The 28,000-nt window shown below is 37.1% G+C and overlaps 3 protein-coding genes and 1 pseudogene across 3 annotated transcripts; 3 read left to right on the top strand and 1 right to left on the bottom strand.

Annotated features, from left to right (window-relative positions):
• Window positions 1-453: 453 nt before the first annotated feature.
• LOC107326671 (olfactory receptor 6M1-like) lies at window positions 454-1,381 on the bottom strand (annotated as a pseudogene).
• A 6,041-nt stretch (window positions 1,382-7,422) lies between these two features.
• On the top strand, window positions 7,423-8,906 carry LOC148215666 (olfactory receptor 1f45-like). The gene is made up of 2 exons (XM_088143155.1): window positions 7,423-8,358; window positions 8,850-8,906. The coding sequence occupies exons 1-2, from the start codon at window positions 7,423-7,425 to the stop codon at window positions 8,904-8,906; spliced, it is 993 nt and encodes a 330-aa protein (XP_087999281.1).
• A 10,600-nt stretch (window positions 8,907-19,506) lies between these two features.
• Window positions 19,507-20,451, top strand: LOC103064321 (olfactory receptor 10A4-like). The gene has a single exon (XM_007442431.2). The coding sequence runs from the start codon at window positions 19,507-19,509 to the stop codon at window positions 20,449-20,451; it is 945 nt and encodes a 314-aa protein (XP_007442493.2).
• A 5,530-nt stretch (window positions 20,452-25,981) lies between these two features.
• LOC103064085 (olfactory receptor 10A7-like) lies at window positions 25,982-26,920 on the top strand. Its single transcript, XM_015890709.3, has one exon. The coding sequence runs from the start codon at window positions 25,982-25,984 to the stop codon at window positions 26,918-26,920; it is 939 nt and encodes a 312-aa protein (XP_015746195.1).
• Window positions 26,921-28,000: the final 1,080 nt, after the last annotated feature.

The raw sequence follows: 28,000 nt of genomic DNA, 5'->3' as shown, positions 1-28,000 counted from the left end.
GTATAAAAGACATTAAACACAAAGACAGACTGAGACTATGAAGTAGCCAGGCCTTGGAATTATGTAGTAGTGTAATTTTCACAATTGGGATTGACTTATGCTAATAAATAATTTTAAAAAAACCTTGAACATACTATTTGGACATCCATCTTCATATTACATTAGTCCAGTCAGTTTAGTTTTACAGATCTAAATGAAAATGAAATTAGTTGTTGTCTCCCGGAATGAACCTTGCTTCTTACAAAAAGTATGAACAATGGAGCAATCATGTACTGCTGGTATACCCATCATTCATGAACAATTTTGCTCCCTTACAATTTTTCCATAGAAAACCAGAGAATTTTTTTCAATTTTTTAAATGGTTTTCTTCCTTCTGCAATATTGAAAATAATTATGTGTGATCACAGAAAGCACAGAACATTTCACTATTTCTTGCACCATCATGTGTGAATATTATCTTTGTTTTATTAAGTCTCTGAGGGCCTCTTTCACTTCTTTGTTTCTCAGTGTGTAAATGAAAGGATTGAGTGTTGGAGTTATTACCGCTGTTAAGATGCTCACAACTTTCTTGAGATCTAGAGATGGTGAATTTGATGGCCTCAGATACATAAATATGGCACTTCCATAATATAAGGAAGCCACTATGATGTGGGCAGTACAAGTGGAGAAGGCCTTCTGTCTTCCAGTGGTGGATGGGGTCTTTAGCACTGTGGTGATGATACAAATATAGGATACAGCCGTTATTGTCAATGATCCCAAAAGGACAATGATAGCTACTGAGAAATCCAAAAGCTCAGTGTAGTGTGTGTTGGAACAAGCAAGAACAAGAAGGGGATCAATGTCACAAAAAAAAATGATCAATGATATTAGATCTGCAGAATGGCAAGTTGGCTATAGCAGCCACAGGCCAGATCATAAAGAAATATCCTGTAAGCCAGCAAGAAAGGACAAGGTAAATACAGACTCTGACGTTCATAACAGAATGATAGTGTAAAGGATTGCATATTGCTATGTAGAGATCAAAGGACATAACAGCCAAGAGGAGAAACTCTGCCACTCCATGGAAGAAATAGAAGTAGCACTGAATTAGGCAGCCATAAAATGAAATTGTTTTTGTTGTTGATAGAAGGTTGGATAGTGTGGCTGGAATGATGGAGAATGTGAATCCAATCTCCAGTATAGACAAATTAAAGAGGAAAAAATACATCGGGCTATGAAGGCAAGAACTGAGTAGAACCACAGTCACAATAATTAGATTACCAAGCAGTGACAAAGCAAAGATAAATAAGAGAAGAAAGAAAAAAAGGATAACCAGATGATCAGGAACTGGGATGCCCTCTAAAACAAATTCCTTCAAAGTGCTATAGTTTCCTGGATGCATTTATAGTGGAAGAAAGACTCAGCAACACCAATTGTCATCTTCTCGAATAGAAGGGTGAAAGGGTGCCTATGTTGTTAATTACCTGAGGGAGAAAATATTTCATTTGAGCCTGTGCAAAAAGAAAGGATGAAAATGAAATAAATCCCCCCAAATAATAAATGTTTAATTTATACTTTATATATATATACAAAACCTGTATTTGGAACACTTGTGCTCATATAGACTGACTGGTTGCTTCAAAGATGTAGTTACACATGCCTAGAACTAAAATAGGACCAATACATTTCCACTGTATTGGCTATGGCCATCTGTTCAAAGAATAACCTTGGATGAAGATACAACTCCCTGAGTAGATTCAATCTGGAAGAAGGAATTCTTAAAATGTCCTTGTCCAAAAGAATGATGGTGATGGTGATGGTGATGGTGATGGTGATGGTGATGGTGATGGTGATGGTGATGGTGATGGTGATGGTGATGGTGATGGTGATGGTGATGATGGTGATGGTGATGAGGAGAAGGAGGAAGAGGAGGAGCAGGAGCAGGATTGTATTTCAGACTCAATAAAAGGACAAAACAGTTAACATTATTATATAGAAGGGATGCTTCAATTGATACTATTTTACAGTATAATTTCCTATATGTTTACCTGGAAGTTTCTTTCATAGCTCATCACCATAAATGTGATATAGGTGCCAACTTTAAGGTGTAATATATGTTTATATTGACTTTTAAAGAAAAAAAAATGAAAACACAAATTATAGTATAAGAATGTAGTTAAGTATATTAACTATACTTCTTAATATCTTTAACTTAGGGAAAGAGAAAAGTCATCATACAACAAAAATAGTCACAATGCTGGTATATTGTTGAGTTTTATTTTTATTTAAATTGGATTGAATTAGAATATATTCAGATAAACATGTCCATTATTTTTCTTGAATGTGGCAATTTTCCCCCATTTTTTTTTAAATAAGAAATGAGGTTCTTATTGAAATATTTTTGCTAAGATTTATAACAATGGTTATTTTGCACAAATGTTGAGCTTTGCTCAGAACATGGAATATTTTTGCAAATTATATAATCATCGAATGAATTCATTAAAATCAGGAAATCTTAATTAATTTAGATAAGGAGTAATCTTTCCAGTGATAATGAATAGCTATGAAAGGGGGGGAGAAAGATAGATTTGAAATCATGGATATGGAGATGGTTATTTTGAAACTCATGGACTACAAGAAGAACTGATCAGTCCTGGTTTAGGGATGAGTTGATTGTTCCCTTCAGCTAATGATCAACAAGCAGAAACTTGCATCATTTGGGAATGTCATTACAGTATATGATGGAGTAGGAAAAATTATTATGCTTGGCAAAGTTGAATCTCTCTCCCTCTAATCTCTCTCCCTCTCTCCCTCTCTCCCTCCCTCCCTCTCTCTCTCTGATTAAATTAATGAGAATTGTATTTATATTTAGAGGAAATTTTTAAAAAAACCCTTTAAATCTTGCCTAATATTTCTTTACCTAGCACAGTACTTTTAGCACAGCACTTTTATAATGAATTTAGACATTTTCAGTGATCAGACTGAAGCAACATCTGAAGACATACTAATTAATTATAAAAGCGGAGTCATTAAGATTCAGTAATGATTGCTGCACATTTCTCTACAATTTTAGCCTGACCATATGCAAAACACTGGGGCAGATAAAAGATATTAAGAACAAAATGAGGAAAGTTTGTCTGAAAAAAAGGGGGAAAAATGGGACTATAAATGTATCTGCAGTTTTTTAAAGCAGATACGTTTGAGTGTCAACATTCAACTTTCTCCTATTTTCCTTCCAGCTGCCTTGCTAAACGATGGTCACTTTTATGTGAGATGGATGGCTATATAAATACAATCCATCCATCCATCCATCCATCCATCCATCCATCAATCAAGAAGGATCAATGATGTTTAGATTATCCTTCCTTTTCAAAAAGGGGAGAGAAAGGGAAGGGTGAAACATAAGCAGAATATAGAATGCTTCATCTACCCTGACTAGATCAGATTCCTGGATGAGTGTCAGTTTATACCATTACAACAGAATATTTAAAAATTCCTCTCCAGAGAAGGAAAAAGGTTCTTTCATTCCTGCTTTGTTCTGTAGAGTCATGCTATAGGAGCTATAGTCACAGCATCTGGAGTGCTTCAGATTGTCTTCTAGTCCTGAAGTAGGTATTTTACAATGTCACTGCAAAAAGATAATTGATCTTCAGTGAAATAAGTAGGAGGTTTGAAATTGGAAGTTTGATTTCCTCTCATTCTTATAACATTTAGGAATTCCAGTATTTGTTTGTTTTTTTGAAAATCCTAGTCTTGACTCTTATAAATGTGAAGAGTATAAAGACTTTATTGGAATATTACCTTTTTGAAGCTCAAGAGGGTTCACTGTTTCTTCAGTTGCTGACCCACAGACATTTTGATTAGCTGACAGTGAAAGAACTAAATAGATGTGATGATTTTGTCTTTTTATAATTTAAACTCTAACATCCCAGGGGATTTATCTTACAGGGAGCAATCAGTAACCCAGGCTTTTGCACTGATTATTGTTGATGGTAAACTATTGTAATCCAGAATCCAAAAGTCTCCTCCATTAGAAAAGCCTTTGCTTTCATTCAATTTTTTTATACTGATGTAACTGACTGCTGTTGTTTCTCATCTGAATTGTACAGAGCTTCTCAAAGATTATGAAGATATTATTGAAACTGCTGAAAGCAGTTGCATACATACAATTGGATAGTCAGTTTTTTTTGTTTTTTTTTTACAATTTAGGAATAGATGCAATGCTCTTTTGGTGTTCGCTTATAAATCTTATTAACTACCATTATTGTAACTGTTTTGTTTTAGTCTTTTTATCAGTAAAATCACACAGTCATAAAACAAGATGGCAGGACCAGCATTGTGATACAAGCCCCACCCCTTTTGAACATGCATGCAGATTCAAGGCATATATAAAAAAGGGGTGGGACTTGCATCATGACACTCTTTCTGCTACCTTGTTTTTTGACACATGCCCCTCCACCCATGGACTCTGCTGAAAGCTTATACATAGGTTTCTCCTCAGATAAGAAATATACATTTCTGAACATTTTTTATCCAAAACATTACTTTCTCTCTTTTTTTTGTATATAGTTTTTCTTAAAGACATTTTTAACAAAGTAAAAACCAAAAGAGAAAATAAAAATAAGAAAAAATAGTGAGCAGTGAGAAAAGAAAATAGAAAAAGAAAAAGCAATAGGAAAGGAAATAGGAAAGGAAAAGAAAGAAAACGGGAGAAAAGATTATAAAGATGATTTTCTTGATAGCAATTATAGATATGTTTATCTAAGATTACATCATAGTTTCTTTCTTTTGATACATTATTCTTTCCAATCCACAGACCCCAAAATCACAAGTTCATCTTCTCTTTTTTCAGCAATTAGTCCATAAGGGTTCAAAACATTATTTTTTAAATAAAAATTATTTCCAGGGACAAATGCCTAAATGTTTGATTTAATGTAAAAAAAGTACTTTCATTAGGCTGTTGATATTTGTGAATTCAATACAATATTTGTTTCCAAGCTAATTATTTTATTGTATTATAAGATGCAAATAACGCATTATAGAATACAGATTTTAGCTAGGTATAGTAGTATTTCTGCAGTATGAACTAGAAATGGTTGACATGGTAATGATTTAGATAACTTAAACCTTTAAAGATAAGGGAAAACTTATGTCAGTGTTAACTGCAATTTCTAAGTTGTTAGTGAACATAAGATTGCTTGAATTATACAATTGGAGCTAAATGTGGTAATGACAGACAGTTGTGAAACACATTAAATTATTTTGTAATATAATAAGAATTTCTGCCTTGAGCTTAATATTTAATATTAAGGTCTCCACTGTCTTGTTATTTATTGTTTTTATGAATGTTAAAAAGAGAAGAAAATGCAGAGACAAAAGGAAAAAGAAACAAGAATTAAAAAGCTTGGGTTGCTTGGAAAAAAAACAGGTAGGTATTTGATTTCTAACTTCTCCCTTCTTTATACTCCAACTGATTTGCAAAATTTATAAACATTTAGATCCCCTTGGAAACCATATTGTAAGTGTTTGTAATTTGGTTAAACTTCAGTTTTAGATATAGACTGCTAGTTTTGCCATTACTGTGTATTCTCCAGTACAATATGTAGAGAATTAATTACCAATAAGTGCTCTTGGGAGAAATGGGTGAAAGTTTTGAGTGTTTGTATTCTATTAGATAGAAATAGAAAAGTAGAATAGAAATAAAATAGAAAATAGAATTTTAAATTATATCTAATTATGTTTTGTGTCTTGTTTTAATGGGGAGGACAAGTTTCTACTTATTTGAGAGCTGCATCTGAAACAAACAAATAAACAAATGTTTTGTCTTTCTAATGATGTGGTGATGATGCTCTGTGATGATAATACAGTGACAATAAGACTGAACATATCAGCTGACACCAGATTCTTTGCAGAGGGTGTGTCCAGTTAATAATTCCAGCAGTGTATTGTATAACAGGTATGGCCCAGGTATTGATGGCTTTGATGGTATTTCCACCATTCCATTTTGTCTTTAGCAATTTTCTCACTCTTTGGGTATATTCTTTACTAATCACATTTTTAACTCGTACATGTTTGATGTTATCCATTATCCATCCAATTATTGTTATTGTTATTATTATTATTTATTAAATGGATACTGTAACTGATTTTTTTGCAAGGCACCCATATCTATTTCAATACAATGTTTTAACCATAGATTTAGGAACCTCAGAAACAATCAAGAAAGAATGAATGTTGTTAAAGTGAATGTTATTTCAAGGTAAGTGGACAGATAGCAGGTAGATAGATGAGAGGGAGGGGGAGGGAGGGAGGGAGGGAGGGAGGGACTCATTCTGAAGCTTTCTCAACATTGAAGTGGCCACAGTCACAAGGGCAGCCATTAGACCCAACTCATACTGTTTCACGTTGAAGTTCTCCTTAGAGAGTGGCATACTGAGTAGATGTGTCATGGGAAGGTGGATGAGTCTCAGTAGTATCTAGGGGGAATGGCAGCACTCTTGCACAAGCAAGATATCTACTCCTCTAAGTTAACTACTTGAACATTGCCCCCAGGGTTCTACTGGATTTCTCTGAAACACCAGGGGACCAAATATAATTGGCAGTGCTATTTCTTACAGTTCTTGAAAATGCTTTATAGGGAGGAATACAATTCACTGCAGTGAAATTCCCTTTCCATACAAGAAAACAGATACTTCTAATCTAAGAAAACTGCAGTCTGAATGTCTTTTCTCATCTGGCAAATCAAAATGAAATATCTAGAAAGTCATTCATAATGGTTTATACAAATATGTTTTGATAATTTCTTTCTCTGAGGGATGTCTATGTGTGTGCATATCTCTTTGTATACTCATCTCATTTGCTTTCAACTTTTTAGCACTAAACTGTATTGTGAAATAAATAGTTCTTCTACAGTAGATTTTGAGAAGCATTAGAGATAGGGTCCATAGGGTCACCAAAATATTTCTTTTCTTTTTCTTTTATTTCTTTTTGCAGCCAGAGGAGAACATTCGGTATATATCTTTGATTTTCCAGTAGCTTAAGTCCCTTTCTCCATTGGATTTAATGTCCTGACAACTGAAAAAATAAAATTGGACTCCTCATGTTATCAATGGACATCTTGCATCTCTCCATTTCTCAGTCCATTAAGTGATGTGTAAGTGAATAAACTTAGACTGGAAAATGCTTTTCTAGCAGTGGAAGTGAGGCAAAAAGGCATGGAAAATAGAATATCATCATTCTTATCTTATTCTGACATTTTGGGAAGACCGAAAGAGGAATATTTGCATTATGTTACAGTTTATGTAAGTGTTTTGAGTAGAGTGGGGTTGGAGTTATCTTTCTACTTTAGTGTAAAACAGAAATTGTAATATTTATATAATTCAAGTTAGAAAAGTTTGAAATATTCCAATCACATCCACTTTATTTCTTTTTCTTCTTTCAGACATGGAAGCCACTGAAGGATTTCAGTGGAGAAACGACACTGGAATAACAGAATTTATACTGCAAGGTTTTTCTGAGCTACAAGAGTTTCAGGTTCTGTTCTTTGGTGCAATTTTAATTGCTTACATAGTAGCAATCATGGGAAATGGACTTATGTTTGTTCTCATAGGAGCCTGCACAACTCTGCATACCCCTATGTATTTCTTTCTCAGGAATTTGTCTTTCTTAGAGCTTTGCTATAGTTCTGTCACAGTCCCTAAGATGACAGCTAATTTTATCTTGGACACCAAGAGTATATCCTACTCTGGATGCCTTATTCAGATGTACCTCTTTGCTCTCTCAGGAACTGTGGAATGCTATCTTTTGACTGCTATGGCATATGATCGGTACATAGCTATACGCCATCCTTTGCATTATTTTCTAATGATGAGTACAAAGTTATGTGTGGGACTAGTCGTTGGCTCATGGTTTGGTGGGACGGTTGTAGCCTTGATACAGGCCATGCTGATGGTCAGGTTAAATTTCTGCCAATCCAATATTATCAATCACTTTTTCTGTGACATTGTGCCTTTAATTAAGCTGGCTTGTGGGGATACTTCTGTGAATGAAGTGGAACTTTTGGTGGTGTCAGTTTTTGTGGCGATCATCCCTTTAATGCTGATCCTTACCTCATACATTTGTATTATTTCCACTATTCTTGAAATGCGGTCAGTTGAGGACAGACACAAAGTCTTTTCTGTTTGCTCCTCTCATCTTCTGGTAGTCTTTTTATTCTATGGGACAGGCACTGCAGTATATTTAGGAAATACATCAACCCCAGAAAAGAAGGATGGGAAAAGTAAATTTCTCTCTCTTCTCTATACTGTGGTGACCCCAATGTTAAACCCTCTTATCTACAGCCTAAGAAACAAAGAAGTAAAAGAAGCCTTCAAAATGATAATTGGTAGACTGAGACATTTTTTTCATCTGGAACATGTACATCGGGTATGTTAATTGTCACTGTGGAGTTTGGGACATAGACACTTTATATAACATATTTTTTTACTGTTATTATTATTACGACATAGATGAGAGCTGCAAAGCTTAATTCAGTTCTTATCAGGGATGAGTATAATGGTATGTGGGCTCAGAAACAGAGGAACAGAATAATAATAATAAAGTAAATCACTGAGGAAAAACAGAGATGGTACTGAGAAAAGATCTTGAGAAAAGAACAGTCAAGCTAGGAATTTTCTGTGGTAGCTGAGATCTAACAAATGAGAATATAGCAAGGGTAAAAATTCCCAATAACCCTGGCCAAGAGGCAAGACTCTAGGGACAGAAATTTGGCTATGTTCAAGTGGACCTCCCTCCCCCACCTTGGTGTCTCATGGGACCCTATCAAGTTCTTATGAAACTCTAGGGTTCCACAGAACAACGTTTAAAAAAACCTTGCCTTAAAGCTACTATTAAGTACTATCAAGCACATGATGAAGCCAAAAGATTAGTTATTATACATGCTGAAAAAATGTTCTCCCTCCTCTTTATGTCTGGAAGAGCTCACAGGGGAATCAGCATTACATCTGCCTCACTAAGGATGCTGCTGCAATTGACATGCCAACCATTGTGAGGTGTTTCCTGACATGGAAAAATTCCACTGTTATATTATTTCATCTGCCAACCAGGACAATAGTGTAGGTCTGCACCAGCATCTCCTTCTTGCTTGAGTTCAACTTCATTCTCTTTTATCACATCCTAACCCCAAAGGTTTCCAGACAGACAAGATTTTGAGCACATCAGCAGCTTGATCCAGGGCATGATATATAACTGGGTATTATCAGTATATGGATGACTTCTTCCAGTAATTTCATGTAGATGTTAAAAAGTAAAAGGGGTGTGACTGAGCCTTGTGGTTCCCTACAAATGAGTAGTCCCAGGGCTGACTTCTTCTCCCCAGTGCCCTAGTGGGCAATTCTGATCAGTGGAATTGCCCACTAAGGAAGGAATGGAACAATTGCAGTAGTTCCAAAAAGATACCATGATAGATAACATTGTAGGACCAGGAGGGATATATTACTTTGTCCCAACAAATGTCATTCACCAATGTGGCCAGTGTCATTTCCACCCCTTGTACAGTCCTCATCCGGACTGAAAATAATATACTTCTTCTAGGGCACTCTATAGCATATTTCCAAAAACCTTTCCTAAACATGACTGATGTGGGTCTTCCGGGCTGTGTGGCCGTGTTCTGGAAGTTTTGGTTCCTAACATTTCACCAGCATCTGTGACCAGCATCTTCAGAGGACAGGAGCACAGACAGGGGCAGTTCTCTCTGTGCCCAGGATGATGTGACCCTTTGTGGATATTTATAGAGATCAGCAAGGGTGCCTGCAGGGGGTGGGGGTGGGGGTGGGGGTGGGGGTGGGGTTTCCTAAACCCTTTCCTAAACAATTTCTTCCGCTTAAGCTGGTATGTGTCAGCATTATTTTGGAAACAAAAATGGATAGAAACCAAGATTCCATGTTCTAATCCTACTTAGGATTGATGTAAGTTCACTACTTTTATTGCCTATATCTTCTGTACAGTATAATAGATAGAGTTATGAAGAATTGTCAGTGTAATCAACATGACAGAATCCTTTTCAAATATCTAGAAGAAATTGTAGTAAGGAAAGGAATGTACATTTTAAAATGGAAGTTACATTAAATAATAAATTATCACCATATTAATAACAGGAGCACAGTGTTGTGATGTTTCTGGAACAGTCAGTCACCTTCCTAAAACTTAACAGATCAGGATTAATAAATTGATTTACAGAATAGAAGGAATATTGTAGGCCAAAATAAAATGTATAAATAAACAGTTTCTAACCCAGAGATATGCACACAATTATTAGGAAACTCATAGTGGCTATGTTTTGAATTTGTGGTGACATAAAACTTCCCCAACTTTTAACAAAATATGTATACATGTATCACACATACAAGCACCATGATCCTGTTTGTGGCTATACAATTATTGATTTTCCAGTATATCTGCCTCAAAGGACTGAGGAGAGATTGAAATATCTCCCAGGAAAAAGAGACAAAGCTCTAACGAACAGCTTTCCCTGACAGACGGAAGCTAGTAATCTTTAAAACTAGATGCATTTCTGGCATTCAGTATTTACCCTTTTGGATTTTGCCTTAAGAACAGATTTTTGGACAAAATTGGGTTTGAATTGCAAATGTACTTATTTGTTCTTCTTTAGACAACCAAAACATAGGACTCTTACTGGTCCTTACACATGGGGTTGTAGATAATAGAACAATTCTCTTTGTATAATGTAGAATGTGATTTCCTTGTTAAAATAAGAATTACTATCCAGTTGTAATGTAATAGACACATGTTCATTTTTGATGTCTAAACAATTTTACATGTCATTGTCTATAATCTTTGGTGATCTTCCAATTGAACTTGGAGATTTGGTCAGTTCTGCATCTGTATCTGTGTTGGGCCTAGCACTGGACAGAGTGACATTGTGGTCTCAGGAAGCTGCGTATGGGTGTCATGGGAAAGTGAACAACTGCTCCACTGATCTATTTTAAAATTCAGAATAGTATGTCATGGTCTCTGACATATTTGGTGATCGATCTGGTCTTAATATGTTGTTGTTGTTGTTGTTGTTTAGTCGTTAAGTCGTGTCCGACTCTTCGTGACCCCATGAACCATATTGCGCCAGGCCTTCCTGTCCTTCACTGCCTCCCTGAGTTTGCTCAGTTTCATGCTCATTGCTTCAGTGATGCTATCTAACCATCTCATCCTCTGCCGTCCTCTTCTCCTTTTGCCTTCAATCTTTCCCAGCATCAGGGTCTTCTCCAAAGAGATCTCTCTTCGCATTAGGTGACCAAAATATCTGAGCTTGAGCTTCATTATCGATCCTTCCAATGAGCAATCAGGGTTGATTTCCTTTAAGATTGACTGGTTTGACCTCCTAGCAGTCCAGGGGACTCTCAAGAGTCTTCTCCAGCACCACAGTTCAAAGGCATCAATTCTTCGGCGCTCAGCCTTCTTTATGGTCCAGCTCTCACAGCCATACATTACTACTGGAAAAACCATAGCTTTGACTATGCAGATCTTTGTCGGCAAGGTGACGTCTCTGCTTTTTAATATGCTATCTAGGCTTGCCATAGCTTTCCTCCCAAGGAGCAAGCGTCTTTTAATTTCATGGCTGCAGTCTCCATCTGCGGTGATCTTGGAGCCCAAATAAATGAAGTCTGATACTGCTTCCATTTCTACCCCTTCTATTTGCCAGGAATTGATGGGTCCAGATGCCATGAACTTAGTTTTTTTAATGTTGAGTTTCAAGCCAGCTTTTGCACTCTCCTCTTTCACCCTCATCAAGAGGCTCTTTAGTTCTTCTTCACTTTCTGCCATTAGGGTGGTATCGTCCGCATATCTCAGGTTGTTGATGATTCTCCCTGCAATCTTAATTCCGGCTTGTGATTCTTCCAGCCTGGCATTTCTCATGATGTACTCTGCATATAGGTTAAATAAGCAGGGTGACAGTATACAGCCTTGTCGTACACCTTTCCCTATTTTGAACCAATTGGTTGTTCCATGACCGGTTCTAACTGTAGCTTCTTGTCCTGCATACAGATTTCTCAGGAGACAGGTAAGGTGGTCTGGTACTCCCATCTCTTTAAGAATTTGCCACAGTTTGTTGTGATCGACACAATCAAAGGCTTTTGCATAGTCAATGAAGCAGAAGTAGATATTTTTCTGGAACTCTCGTGCTTTCTCCATGATCCAGCGAATGTTGGCGATTTGATCTCTAGTTCCTCTGCCTCTTCGAAACCCAGCTTGTACATCCGGTAGTTCTCGATTCATGTATTGCTGAAGCCTAGCTTGTAGGATTTTGAGCATAACCTTGCTAGCATGTGAAATGAGTGCAATTGTGCGATAGTTTGTGTAAGATTTGCCCCGTTCGACAGAGAAACTCTCGTGACACGTGTGGTTCACAAAGAAGGTTTACTCATGCGTAACGTAGTAGTCACAAGCAAAGCCAGGACTGGCTTGGTACAATTGCATCACTTGTTATATTCCCCCCTTCCCGCGCTTTTTCCCGCCTCGTGATCGCGTTGCAGCTGTGGACTATTAGGCCCCCCAATGTCCCCCTTGATCGTTCATGATGGCAGGGTCGGTCAGAGTCCATTGTCCTTGATTGCCAGTCCCCCTCCGGCTGGGTTGGTCCCTCCCTGCTACGTGCAGACCCGCGGGTTCTGTGCTGCGTTGCGATCTTGTTTCGCTGCCCTGCGGCCCCGTTCCTTGCATGCTCGCGCCGTTATCAGTTCATAGTTAAAAGCTTCCGCTGTGGTTTTCCTGTTTAGCTGGCCGCAGGTGGCTCGTTAATTAGCGGCGCTTTCGGTTCCTCTTTTCCCCGCTAGCTACCGCCGGTGGATTCCGCGTGGTCTGGTTGCGAGCTTCCCTGCAGCCCCGTGCTTCCCTGAAGCCTCGTGCTGACCGAACCTGACAGTTTGAGCATTCTTTGGCATTGCCCTTCTTTGGAATTGGAACATAAACTGACCTTTTCCAATCCCGTGGCCACTGTTGCGTTTTCCAAACTTGCTGGCATATTGAGTGCAGCACTTTAACACCATCATCTTTTAGTATTTTAAATAACTCAGCTGGAATACTGTCATCTCCACTAGCTTTGTTGTTAGCAATGTTTCCTAAGGCCCACTTGACTTCACTCTCTAGGATGTCTGGCTCAAGGTCAGTGACCACACCAGTATGGACATCGGGGACATTAAGATCTTTCTTGTATAGTTCTTCTGTGTATTCTTGCCACCTCTTCTTAATCTCTTCTGCTTCTGTTAGGTCCCTGCCTTTTTTGTCCTTTATCATGCCCATCTTTGCACTAAACGTTCCTTTCATATCTCCAAGTTTCTTGTAGAGATCTCTAGTCTTCCCCATTCTATTGTTTTCCTCGATTTCTTTGCATTGTTCATTTAAGAAGGCCTTCTTATCTCTCCTTGCTATTCTCTGGAAATCTGCATTCAGTTGCTTATATCTTTCCCTTTCACCCTTGCTTTTCACATTCCTACTTTCCACAGCTATTTGTAAAGCCTCATCAGACAGCCATTTTGCTTTCTTGCATTTCTTTTTCTTTTGGATGGTTTTAGTTGCTGCCTCCTGTACAATATTACGGACCTCCGTCCATAGTTCTTCAGGCACTCTGTCTATACAATATTGTTCTTTACAGCATCGGACCTTCTTTTCGCTTCCAGATACATCCACAGCTGAACGTCCTTTCGGCTTTGGCCCAACCGCTTCACTCTTTCTGGAGCTACTTGGAATTGCCCTCCGCTCTTCCCCAGTAGCATATTGGACACCTTCCGACCTGAGGGGCTCATCTTCCAGCGTCATATCTTTTAGCCTTTTAACATTGTCCATGGGGTTTTCTTGGCAAGGATACAAGGGTTGCCATTTCCTTCTCCAGGGGACCACAAATTGGCAGAACTCTCTGTCATGACCTGTCTGTCTTGGGTGGCCCTGCACGGTATAGCTCATGGCTTCACTGAGTTACGCAAGCCCCTTCGCCACGACAAGGCAGTGATCCATGAAGGGGCTTAATATGTTACGGAACCCAATTTAGTCTTCCGTATAGTGGGAAATTGTTTGATAGAACTCTGTGTACTTATAGAATATTGGTTTTATTCTTCTGAAATGTTGTATACTAACCTTAAATTGGTTTGAAAATCAGTATCCCAGATAAGTTGTTTTGGATGACTCGCGGCATTTTCAAACCCCAATGGACAGAAGCTTTCCAAAGAGAGTCAAGGACTGAAGTTTGCTATTAGCTTTTCTTAGCCAGGTTGATTTAAAATGCTCTCTGAGAACCAGTGGACCCAGACCCGCAGGAGAAAAAAAATAAATTTCAACCAGAAATTAAGGAGACAGAACCAGACTCCAGCATTCAGAGAAACCAAACCTGTCTCCAACCATAAAACATTATTCTTGATGCATCTTGGAACTGCGAGTATCACTCTTATAAATTTGGACTGGATGGCTTCTAGAATATTAAACTTTGTAAAAATGCAAATCGGAACACCACAAAAAAGCTGACAGATGGCCTTAGCAAGAACAACCTTGCAAGCTGCAGCAATAAAATGTGCCCTCTTTGAATGGAAAAATCTTAAGACAGCTGTGGAGCTACTTTGGGCCATAGTTGCCCCATAAGAAAAATGTGCACTCCAAGATAAGGAAGCCTGGAACTGCACCCCAAGATATTTATAAGTACATTCCTGCTCTATTGGGGTCCATTAGTTTGCCATTTATGTAGCCTACTGTTGTGTTGTGCAAATACTAGCACTTTAGTTTTTTTGATAATTTACCACAAGTTGTTCTTTTAGGCAAAAGGAAGCCAATGCCCTCAGTGCCCTTCTCATTCCTACCTGGGAGACAGATAAAATTACTACATCATCTGCATATTTTAAACTTTGGTGTATTCTAAGCATCCTTAGGCATACATTTTTAATTAAATAAAATACAGTAATAGAAAAAGTATGTACATTGAAAAATTAAAGTCACAAAAATATATGTCATTAACCATAGGTGGCTTAACTCTTCTATCATGATCTTCAAAATTCCCAAATTAATATATGTGTTTTCATCAGGCATCCAAATTTAAAATTGAGTGGTACATACTTTATTTAGGGAAAAAGACTTCAGATATAGATCTCACTAGCGAAAACCTGTTAGTATCTAATACTGCAAAATATACTTTATGAGAAACAAAAACATACAACATTCTAATATTCTTTATACTTGCAAATTGCTTGAATTTGTCACAGTTATATATGTATCCCTTGAAACAATTAAACAATATAATATGCGTAATGTGGAACATGCTATCAATATTATTCTATGTATACTAAATTTTACCTTTCTAACTATCAACAGTCTCACCAGCATCCCATGAGGAAGACATAATCATGTAGCAGCACACAGATGTTTTCTAGAGATTTTATCTTGTTGGTAGGGCCAGTCCTAATTTTCCACAGTCTACAGATGGCGTTTTCATGGCAGACCAGGTAGGATGCAAGATAGGGGCCATGACCCATTTGACCTGGAATAACCAATGTTCCCATGTACACACCAAGGCCAGATGCTATATTCTGAAAGATCTTCAGCATTGTAGGTGAGGTGGCCATAGTCATTGTCTATGTTGTGGCCTCTATAGCCATATAACATCCCATTTTGAAGGCCTCCTTAGAGGACAGCAAATTCAGTATATGTTGGTTGGATGGTAGATGAGCCAGCATGATGTGTAGGTTGAACAGCAGTCCCCTTGGCATAGGTAGAATAACCCTAGCTGTTTCTACAGGTTAATTACTTGAGCATTCCCCCCAGAATTCATCTGGATTTCTCTGAAACACTAGGGAACCAACCATAATTGCAGGGCTATTTTTTAGAGTTCCTGAACATCCTTTATAGAAAGGAGCACAATTCACTGCATTAAATTCAAACTCCATAAAATAAAAGAGATACTTTTTATTTCAGAAAAAAATGTATTCAGAGTTTCATTCGTCATTTTGCAAAGCCGTATGAAATATATGCAGCATCTTTCATATTGTTTACGATATGTTGGTTTCTTTCTTTGAGGATTGTATAAGTATGTGAATGTTTGTATGTCTCTTTCTATCCTTTCAACTCAAACATCAAACTAGACTGGGAAAAACTAAACAGCTCTCTGATGTCAGCTCTTAAGGCCATCAGTAAAAAGATTCCACAGAGTAGGCAAAATATTATTTTTCTTTTGATACATTTCTCCTTGAAACTACAGATCAGTATTGCTAATATGTTTGTGTATAGATAATTATGTGTGTCTGCATGTGTATCTGTACAAAGATCATATCTGATCTGGCCTTGGTGTGTACATGGGAACATTGGTCATTCCAGGTCAAATGGGTCATGGCCCCTATCTTGCATCCTCTTCATGAACAACTTGCATGCACCCATTTCTCTGTCAATTGCATGATATGAAATAAATACAATTAGATGGGAATATGATCTTCTAGCAAGTGAAAGAAGGGGGTGGGAGGCAAGCAATTCAGGTTCAGAATTCAGAAGTAATGACCACACCAGTATGAGTCCTTAAGGCTTATTCCAAGACAGCATGAGAAAATAACTTAATAATATAAGACAGCAATCAAGGAATATTCAAGAATACAATAAGACAAAGAAAGAAAGATCTTATGCATCTTCTGCCAGTCAGGGCACCACAAAGGGATGGAAGAGGCAGACATGGAGCACCCTCCCAGTTAGATCTACATTGAAGTTCCATCCCATGGGGATCCTGACTAGCTTATATAGGCTCTGAACCACCATTACTCACACACCTTTTGGATGATCTCATTTCCCTGGATTTTGTCAAGAACAAGTGCATCATATCTTGTGCTTCAAATTCTTTGTCTAGTTCTGCTAAAAATGAGACCTTCAAGGTTAAGGAATATTTGTTTATGTCAGGTGGCAATGAGATCATCTGAAGATTAAGGAATAATTTCCTTTTGTCTGTCCTAATTCTTCCAGGATTGGGTGACCTCTGGTTCCAGAATTTTTGGAAGGGGAAAATAGCTTCTCCTTGTACATTTTATCTATATTGTGCATAATTTTGTACACCTCAATCATGTCCTCTGAAAACACCCTCCCTAGTTTCTTGGGCTGTAAAGGAGATGGGGGGAGGATTGTAGTTTCAGACTTGCCAAATTCTGTCAATGTTGCTTTACAATAAAGCAGAATTAGCTCACCTGATTGTGATTCCTATCCAGTTTATCTCACAAGGCTGACAGGTGATTTGTTGATGTTCAGTTTGACAGTAAGGCCTAGCATATAGGTTATCACTATATGGCTGAGTTCATCTGATGCCCTCCTGAAAACAAGAGTTCAGGCTGAGGGATCTGCCCCCATTTTTCTCCTGTGAAGATGGAAGCAAAGAATTCATTCAGCTGCTCTGCAATTTCCTTTTCTCCTCTTAGCACATCTTTTACTCCTCTTTCATCCAAGGGACCAATAGCTTCCCTGGCTGGCTTCCTGTTCCATCTGTATTTGAAGAATCTTTTATTATCTGTCTTCACAGTTTTGGCAATACGCTCCTCAAATTTTCTTCTTGCCTCCCTCACTGTCTCTTTGCATTTCTATTGCTTCTCTTTTTTTCTTATGCTCCTTTTTGTTTTCGTCATTAAGACAGGCCTTCCACTTTCTAGATGATACTTTCTTGTCCCTAAAAGCTTGTCTTACTCGTCTTGCTAGTCAACCATGCAGGCCTCTTTCTGGACTTTAGGGGCATCTTCCTAATTTTAGGAATGCATGGTACCTCTGCCTCTATTATTGTGGTTTTAAAAAGTATGAATAACAATTAATCCCAGTCTCACTATAAGGTGAATGTTACTTCCTTTGAAAGGGGAGGGAACCATATATTTTAACATGAAACTTAACAGGCAGGACAAGGCAAACATTTTTAAGATGTGAGGTTATTGTGAATTCATGCTAGAAGGATTATTCTGAGGATAAATGAACATTATTTAAGTTCATTCAGGAATATGCACATAAATGTTAGAAGACTTCATTAATTACTTTATCCGGAATCTGAGGTAAGATAAAACTTTACTTCACCATATACAGTGAACAACATATACATGTACAAACTGTGTTTGTGTACAGTTTGTGGCTGCACAAGAATTAGAAAACACACAGAGAGACACAATTCTCCAGAGTATCCTTCTCAAGGGACTAAGGAAAAAATTGAAGTACTTCTCAGGAAAATGAGAGAGAGAGAGCGAGAGAGAGAGCGAGAGCGAGAGAGCTCTAACAATCAGCTTTCCCTGTTAAAGGTAAGTTAGAAATCTCAACTGAATGCATTTGTAGTGTTCAATCTCTACTATTATCCTGATGGTTTGTTTTAAAAACAGATTTCTAGGCAAATGTTTATTTGAATCGCAAATGTACTTTGTTCTTCAGTAGCTGAAGAAATGACTGGGACACAGAAGTTCAAAGCTTATTTATGCTGCAAGGCCAGTCATTAAAAATACACCAAATACTGCAGATACTGGTTCTTACATATGGGATTCTAGGCACTAAATGAATCTACTTATGTCATGTGGACTGCAACTCTTTAAGAGTGACATGAAGAAATGTTTATTTTTAAAGTCTAAAAATTTGTGGCTGCATATCATATCACATGATGTTTGTCTTCCTTCCTTCCTTCCTTCCTTCCTTCCTTCCTTCCTTCCTTCCTTCCTTCCTTCCTTCCTTCCTTCCTTCCTTCCTTCCTTCCTTCCCTCCCTCCCTCCCTCCCTCCCTTTCCAGCTGCACTACACTGCCAGAGCACTATGTGCCAATGTAACTTTGCATCTTACAATTTCCTACTTGATTTGAATTGATTTTTCAAAACAACAACAAAAATCTGTTATTGAGGCTGCTCAAAACAGTCCTGTGCAGTAAAAAGTTTCAGAATTTGAATCAATAAACTTCTTTATTACAGGTTAGTGAAGTAGATTAAAAGTTTTAAAAGTTTAGTTTTAGTTAAAACATTAGGAACACATAGATTGGTTTTACGGTCTCTTTAATGTTTATGATGCTTATGTATACAATCATTGCACCTCATTCCTCATTATTGTGCATTAAAAAACTCAATAAAATTATGTATAAATTTCTACTGAAATTCATATTATATATGCATTTTCAACTTTTAAGAAAAATATTTTTGTTTGTAAGAACATATGCACAAATATCTAATATAACAATTTACTCTGATATGTAAGACAAATGAAATTCAGGCCATCCAAAGTAAATATATTTAGGATTCCCATTTTCATTGCCTGCTGTAAACTAGGAGTAGTAATCATCTGCACTTACATGGCCTGTTAGTTCTCAAACTATTCAAGATTCAGTATATAAATATTCATTTTAATATGCCTTTCAATAGCTTTTATTAATTCATATATATGTTTTTTACATTATATAGACATACTGTACATTGATATTAAAGAACTTCATTGATGATGTGAATGGTGATGATACGATGGATTAGAAATGAGCTTTCCTTATTGGTAAAAATAATATGTCATGGACCACAGGAATCATTCCCCTGTGACAAATTTCATTTTTGAACCTTTAATTGAAGTACCCATTTTAAATATCTTCTTTTTCCTGCTAGTGCTCACCATGTACCTTATGACCATGTTGGGAAACTTCTTCATCATAATGGTCACTTTCACCAGTTCTGTTCTTCAGTCTCCCATGTATTTCTTCCTCCAGAATTTATCCTTCTTAGAAATTGGTTATACCTCAACCATAATTCCCAAAATGTTGTCTAACTTGCTGTTGGAAGACATGAGCATTTCTTTCATTGGCTGTGCCACACAGATGTATTTCTTTAGCTCCCTTGGAATTGCAGAATGTTGCTTGTTGACCGCCATGTCATATGATCGATATGTGGCAATATGCCAGCCTCTACACTACTCAGCCATTATGAATAGGACAAGTTGTCTAAAGATGTCCATTTTTTGCTGGATCATTGGTGTGATGGTAGTTTTGGTGCCTATAGCTTTAATATTCACTCTACCCTTTTGTGGACCCAATAAGATAAATCATTTCTTCTGTGATCTTCCCCCACTTCTGAGACTGGCTTGTACAGACACTTATAAAAATGAAATAATTATTTTCACTATCACAGTAGTTTTCATAATGCTTCCATTTTTGCTTATCCTGATCTCCTACATACACATCTTCCACGCTATCCTCAGAATGTCCTCTACCACAAGCAGAAGCAAGGCATTCTCCACTTGTTCCTCCCACATCATGGTGGTGACTCTCTTCTACGGAACTGCAGTTCTAACATATTTAAGACCAAAGTCTATTTCTTCAGTAAAAGCTGATAAAGCACTCTCCATTTTTTACACTGTTGTATGTCCTATGATGAATCCTTTAATCTACAGTCTCCGGAACCAAGAAATGAAGGATTCCCTGAAGAAGCTGATTGGCATAAAAATATTATTGTCTAGAATGTAAAATGAAACCTATTTTGATCCTCTTGATTGTAATGTTTGTATCTTTATTGTATTTGTTTTGATCGTTGGTATGTTTCTGAACATCCTTAGCTGTATGTTACTTCAAAAATAAATATCAAAAATACTTTATCAGCAGCAAAATAATGAATATTGCTACATCTGTTATACTTGCAAAATGTTTCAATGTCAGGACTCTTTTAATCATATATGTATCACTTGAGAAAATTAACAAAATAAGCTACTCATAATCTTGATATAGTACCATTTTTTGTCTATATCTGTTTAAGAAATTTAATATGAGACCCAACTTTTTGTTTATTTGATTTATATTTTTCCTGTCCACCAATGAATGCATGTAAGAACACCCACATAATCTTTGTGGATGCTACAGACATCTAGCAAGACATGGAAATCAGTATGAGAAGTTACTCTGGTTAATAAGGCTAGTTCCATTTTGTACAGAATACAATTGCTGCTTTTCATGGCAGACCAAGAAAACTATGAGACTGGGTCCATGTCCCTCCTGACCTGGAGCAAGCGGTATTCTTAGGTTTACATTAGGGCCAGTTGCTATGTTCTGAAGGATTCTACATGTAGGTAAAGTGTCCAGAGTCCCTAACTACATGGCAGCCTTCTCTAGGATTATTTTTGTAAGTTTATTACTTAAGTATTCCCTCCAGATTTAAGCAGAATTGCTCTGAAATACCAGAGGACCAAACATTATTGCAATGCTATCTTAGTGTCCCTTAAAATTCTTCATAAATAAAAACTCAGTGAATTCAGATTCCATAAAGTAAAACAGATACCCCTTATTTCGAAAAAGTGTACTCAAAGTGCCATTTATCATCTGGAAAATCCTAGCTAGATTGTCCTTCATAACAGATTGTGCAAATAATATTTTTTAACTTTCTTTTGTATGGTTCAATATATGTGTGTGTTTGTGTGCAGTGTGTATGCATTTTTCCAGTATATACAGTAACTTTTGAGCATATTCTTGAAATCTACTATGCATTTGATTCAAGTTATTGTAAATCGAAACATAACACTGAATATTTTATACTGTTAATTAATAGTTTTCACCCACACATTAAGATAGAATAATGTTATTCTCACTTAATCTAAGATGCTTATAAAATTTGCAGATGATACAGAGTTGGGAGGGGATTGTTAATACTCCGGAAGACAGGGCCAAGATGCAAAAGAATCTTTAGACATGAACATTGGGCTCTATCCAATAAAATGTTGTTCATTGGTGAAAAATGTTTAATAGTGGGAAATGTAAGGCTCTACACTTAGGAAGGAAGGAAGGAAGGAAGGAAAAACAAACATATACACAGGTACATGATAGGTGGTACTGGGCTTAGCAAAAGTACTTAGTACTTAGCAAAAGGTTCTGGGAGTCTTGATAGACCACAGACTAAACATGAGCCAGCAATCTGTGACAGCTGACAAAAGAGCCAATGCAGTTTTGGGCTGCATCCACAAAGTTATAGTGCCAAGGTCACAGGAAATAATAGTAACACGGTATGCTGCACTAGTCAGACCACACCTGGAATACTGTGTCCAGTTCTGGTTGCCACAATACAGAAATGATGCTGAGAAACTGAGAAGACTGCGGAGAAGAGCAACAAGGATGACAAGGGGTTGGAAGCTAAATCCTATGAAGAGTGGTTAAAGGAATTTGGCATGTTTGACTTAAAAGAGAAGGCTAAGGGGAGACATAATAGCAGTCTTCCAATACATGAAGGGATATTACAGGTCAGAGGGTATGGATTTATTCTCCATAGCATCTAAGGGTAAGGCAAGAACCAGAGGGTGGAATCTTAACAGAAAGAGATCCAAACTTGAAATAAGGAGGAATTTCCTGAATATGAGCTATTAAGCCAATGTTGTCCAAACTTGGCCACTTTAAGATGAGTGGACTTCAACTCCCAGAATTCCCCAGCCAGCTGGGGAATTCTGGGAGTTGAAATCCACTCATCTTAAAGTGGTCACGTTTGGACAACACTGTATTAAGCAGTGGAACAGCCTACCTTCCAAAGCTGTGGGACAGCCATTTCTCCAAGTTGGTATGAAAGTTCCTGCACTGGGTAGCAAGTTAGATGACCTCCAAGATCTCTTCCAACCCCATGTTTCTATGTTTTTATTATTCTAGGGTAAGTAAAGAGAGAGGTCACTCTGATCTATTGACACTATTGACTGACATTAGGCAGAATATACAGTAGCAGCCATTTCAGGCAGGTGATTCCTTGTGGACAGGCAGTTCTCTTTTCTTTTCTTTTCTTCTCTTCTCTTCTCTTCTCTTCTCTTCTCTTCTCTTTTCTTTTCTTTTCTTTTCTTTTCTTTTCTTTTCTTTTCTTTTCCTTTCCTTTCCTTTCCTTTCCTTTCCTTTCCTTTCCTTTCCTTTCCTTTCCTTTCCTTTCCTTTCCTTTCCTTTCCTTTCCTTCTTCTCTACACCTTCATCAATCCTCTCTGACTGATTGAAAATGTCACACAGCCTACTCTGTGCCCTTTCCATTAGATTGCTATCTTCATATGTCATTTGATTCTGGAAGAAAACAAAGCCAAACAAAAACATCACACCATTGTCTCACTCACCCTCCCATCCTTCTCACTGATATATTGATATACTTTCCTTCACACAACCTCCTTACCCTTCTGCAAGACAGTCCACTTATCCCTTTTTGAGGATTTTCCTCACAGTGAACTATCCGTCACATTGTCAACACATGAGATGGTCTAATTGGGAAGTGGTGTTTTCTTAGAAAAAGAGAAGCAAACTTCCTATATAGACATTCTATATTGCATGGAGGAGTCTGTGAAAAATCAGTACTAATTGACCTTACCATGCACCTCTGGCCATTTCTGCTCTGGCTGCTGGAGGGAACAGAACCTCATCAGTGCATTTCTCAATACTTGGCAGAATGATACAAGTAACGATTATGAAGAAGGAAGGAAGGAAGGAAGGAAGGAAGGAAGGAAGGAAGGAAGGAAGGAAGGAAGGAAGGAAGGAAGGGAGTCTCATCCCTTCATCTGGGTGGTATGATGGGACCAGTCAATTATTCTGAATTCCATGGACCAAACTGGATGAAGAAAATTAACCCACCCACCTGCTATACTAGTTCTGTGAATAATGAAACTTTTCCAAAAAGTGGCATCAAATCATTTGATTTATTTCTTGGGTTGGACACAATAACTGAAGACAGTGAGAAATGGAGTTTAAAAACTGAATGACTGATAAGTATTATCAAAAATTCCTCCAAATTTGCCTTCCTAAATTTCAGAAATCCTGGGATTTCTCACTGAGAATCTTAATATTGAATGGTCGCGATTCACTTGTAGCCCAGGCTACATATTAATGGTAGCAGTCAATCATTTCATTTGACTCAGGGAATGTTAGGAATCAATTAATTTATCAACCACTTATCACAGAGCTTCTTTTTATTGTTATGGCAAATAAAGTGGCAGTTGAAGTTTATCTTATACTGTATTTGAATCTTGCCTCTTTGTTCTGAATATGGATGCACAGAAGAAATAATTAATATCTAGGTTTATAAATTCTTTGGAGAGCTATTAAATGAAAGTTGTAGACTTCCCCCACAATGGCACCACAGTATATCTCATGGGAAGAATCAGAGAAACCTGAAAATCTGAGCCCTTAGCATAACTCTTTAAATTACTCAGGTTGATTTGTGGGACTGAGGTCAGGGAACTCATTACAATGATTTTTTCCACTTTCTATTGCTCAATACTATGAGAACATCAAGCAACCACAGGGTAAGAGTGAGCAGTGTAATGCACTGCAACATAACTAATTGCACAATTACAATGTTTTCTTTACATTTTTGAAAGATTTTAACAAGGGGGCACAGATGCACTGACCAAGCTTGATAGAGAATAGGGATTGTAATATACTGTTCTGGAGTGAACCGCACTGATCACCTTGCAAATTTCTTCTGAATAATCAGGATTAGAATTACACTGTGATCTTAGCACATTTAACACAAATTTAGCCAAATTTTAATAGGACACCGTTGTCTAAAATGTTTCTTGAATCACTTCCATTGTTATGCTTTCATGTCAATGTAGAATTTTCAGGGTTAAAGAAGACCATGACTCTCTTTTAAGAAAGGGGGCAAACTTAACAACTACACTTATCCCATAGAAATTCCTAGGTTTGGGACTCCTCCAATTACCCAGTAAATGAAATATGAAAGCTTTTTGATGAATTCATTTCATTTTCCTGAAAATCCATCCTTACTAGACAATTCATCCTTACTTAATCCATGCTTAGGAGGAGAACTATATATGTATACCAGTGAAAAGATCTCATAATGGCTAAAGGAGATGGAAGCTCATTTGTTAAAGGTAGGCAAATAGTTTATTTCTTCTGTATGAAACTTTACAGTAACAGGAAAAAACTATTTCCTGTTACGTTGGTCTCCTGCAGTACTGTATCCTGCATTACTGTAGGATATGGGCTGATGTTCAGATTTGTTTGTGTTTTTTACTAGAATGTAGGACTATTTGGAAGCAAATGATCTATTATACATCACTTGTACTTTAAACATTAGCATTACTTTAAATGTGTGATTATGATTTCAGGCTTCATAAAGAGAAATGTTAAATCATATATCAGTCATCAGACATGTTTTATTTTCTTCACTCCTGATGCTAGAAATGTCAGGTTTGTGTTTAACTGTTTTCACTCACCACTAGCAGAATGTGAAGAAAAAGTGTGGGGAGACGGTTTGATCTTAATGTATGGAAACCTTTGAGTCTTTTAAGAATGGGATAGAAATGTTCGAAGGGCAGCACTTTGGACACATTCTCTTTGAATGTGTGAAGTATTAACAGAAGCAACAACATTTGAAGATACCACTCTGCTAGTAGAACTTGAAATGATCTAGCTTACAGTTCTTGAAAAGCTCTATAGTATAAGAGAGCAAAATGACTATCTTTACCTATTTCATTGTTTGCTTTTCATTTTTCATTTTTACTTGTCCTTAGGATGGGATGGAAAAATATCTTCAGTCCCAGGAATGCAGCTATTTGTTTCTCTTTCTACTGTTTAAAAATCAGGGCACTCATTTTTAATGCTTCCTTGAACTTCTATTTCTTATCACCATTTTAAATTTGCCTATAAATGGATCCTGCTTTATGTTTCCAAATTTCTGTATGGCCTCAGATTTTTGACTAGACTGCATCAGACTACTGAGAAATCCTCCCCATTGCATTTAAATTTGAGCCAGTCTATAGAGGACACATAAGGAAAAGAAATGCATTAAAATCTGGAAAACAGCTGTAGCAGAAGAGAAATTATTCTGTCTTTTGTTTGAGAAACCCCAAATTAAGAAATCACAAAACAATAATCTTTCTAAAAGGATTGCTTGGAACATGTTAAATTTAAATTAGGATGTCATTCTACCAGAAGAAAGGTCCCTAATGTACTTTCAGATGGCTCATTGTGCATGATTTTTTAAAATGTTTTTATTGTTATTATTATCATCATCCTCCAGATAAAATCATCTATGGAAAGTCAGAATAAAAGCACTGGATTTATTATTTTGGGATTTTCTGGTAATCTGGAGATGGATGTCTTGCTTTTTGTATTATTTTTGATCATGTATATTATGTCATTGTTGGGGAATGCATTAATAAGCATTGTCATCAGACTTGATCCTTCTCTTCACATGCCAATGTGCTATTTCATTGCCAGTCTATCTCTGGTGGATATTTGCTATACATCTGTCACTGCCCCTAAGATGCTAGTGAACTTCCTTTCAGAGGACAAATCTATCTCCTTTGTTGGATGTGCTGCCCAGCTGTATTTCCTCCTCTCACTAGGAACCACAGAGTGCTTTCTTCTCGCAGCCATGGCTTATGATCGCTTCCTGGCCATCTGTAACCCGCTGCGTTACCCCTCAATCATGAACAAACAGCTGTGTGCCTGGCTGGTGGCTGGGTCATGGGCCAGTGGGATTGTGCTCTCACTAGGCCAGACAACTCTGATATTTGCTTTGCCTTTTTGTGATGACCATTGGATCAACTATTTCTTTTGTGACATCCCACCACTCTTGAAGCTAGCCTGTGGAGATACCTATATAAATGAAATCACTGTCTTTATGGCTGGGCTGCTAATCACTCTGATCCCATCACTGCTAATCCTGGTCTCCTATGTCCATATAATCAGCACTGTGTTGAAAATTGCATCTGCAAAGGAGAGGACAAAAGTTTTCTCCACCTGCTCCTCACACCTTATTGTTATCACTTTGTTCTATGGGTCTGCAAGTGCAATGTACCTGAGACCTAGATCTAGCTATGTTTTTGAAACAGATAAATTTCTAGCTCTGCTTTATTCCATTATAACACCAGCCTTGAATCCTATAATTTATAGTTGGAGAAGCAAAGAGATAAATGAAGCTCTCAAGAGAAGGGTTGCTTCAAAATTATACTCTTGTAAAAGCTGATTAAAAGTCATGAGGTTAATCCAGAGAAATTCATTTGTGGTGAATACATTGTTTTCCATCCTATTATTTTTGCAGAAATGTCACATAATGTGTATGTTGGTGATAATGTTGGAGATAATATACCGAATTTTCCTGATTTCCCTCATTTGTAACCTCATGCAAAGGCAGGAGAAAATAAAATCAAGGTTTGAAAAAATGAGAAACTATGAAATGATTTTTTTTTTTCATGGCTGGTTAATCCATAATGGAAAACTGGAGTTCTCTCCTCTAATTTTCTAGAAATATATTTTAGTTGCATTTGTTGAATTTTATCTCTGGGATGTAACTTTGGGAGGATGGCTTTGTGGAAAATTATTCTCGATCATTTTTACATTTACTTTGCTATGACAGCAGATTTGTGGGAGAATGCTGGTTCACTAATTATTTCTTGATGCATAATATTTTTTATCCCTTTGTTTTTATTTTATTTATGTACTGTATATTGTATTTTTTTTAAATGTACAGTGAAATAAATTAAGGTCTAATACAGTTTTGACCATCAGAGATATCCTAAAAGTTCAACTTCCTATGTTTTCCATGTGGCTTCTCCTCAAATTCCTTCCTCACTTCCATCCTTACAGTAAGTACTTGTATAGAGACCCAATAAATATACTTGGCATTCTCTTTATGGTCACTGTGGATAATGATTAGCTAAGTCTGGCTTGCCAGAATCTCTTAACCCGGTCAACCTCATAAGTAATGAAAAATTGCTGAAGGGAACAACATGAGTGCCACTTTGAACCCTTGTAGGAAAAGCCAGATAAAAATCGAATCAATAAACAATAAATATCCCTCTTCCTTTGTATGTTTTGGAGTTCTGTGGCTTTGTGGAAGACTCATTTTTGATTATTTTTAAATTTTCTTTTCTATGACAGCAAATTTCTGGGAGAATGCTGCTTCACTACCTACTTCTTGATGCACAATACTCTTTTTTTCTCCCTATGTTTTTATTTTATTTGTGTAAAATATCCTACATTAGTAGCTGACTGACACTTTGCATTGACCATTCCAGATTGGTGCAAGACATTTTTCAGCCCCTGC

Source organism: Python bivittatus, unplaced genomic scaffold (genome assembly GCF_059951505.1).
Source record: "Python bivittatus isolate LINGU-HERP-01145 unplaced genomic scaffold, Pbiv_v1 ctg000470_np1212, whole genome shotgun sequence".
Taxonomy (NCBI): Eukaryota; Metazoa; Chordata; class Lepidosauria; order Squamata; family Pythonidae; genus Python; species Python bivittatus.
Note: the sequence above shows the minus strand (reverse complement) of the source record. Positions and strands in the feature narration are given on the sequence as shown.

Excerpts from the sequence above, each read along its gene's own strand:
- LOC103064321 (XM_007442431.2), top strand. The coding sequence starts at position 19,507 with ATGGACCACAGGAATCATTCCCCTGTGACAAATTTCATTTTTGAACCT.
- LOC103064085 (XM_015890709.3), top strand. The coding sequence starts at position 25,982 with ATGGAAAGTCAGAATAAAAGCACTGGATTTATTATTTTGGGATTTTCT.
- LOC148215666 (XM_088143155.1), top strand. The coding sequence starts at position 7,423 with ATGGAAGCCACTGAAGGATTTCAGTGGAGAAACGACACTGGAATAACA. Across the intron at positions 8,359-8,849 it reads AAGAAGCCTTCAAAATGATA|CTTGCCTTAAAGCTACTATT; the intron begins ATTGGTAGACTG and ends GTTTAAAAAAAC.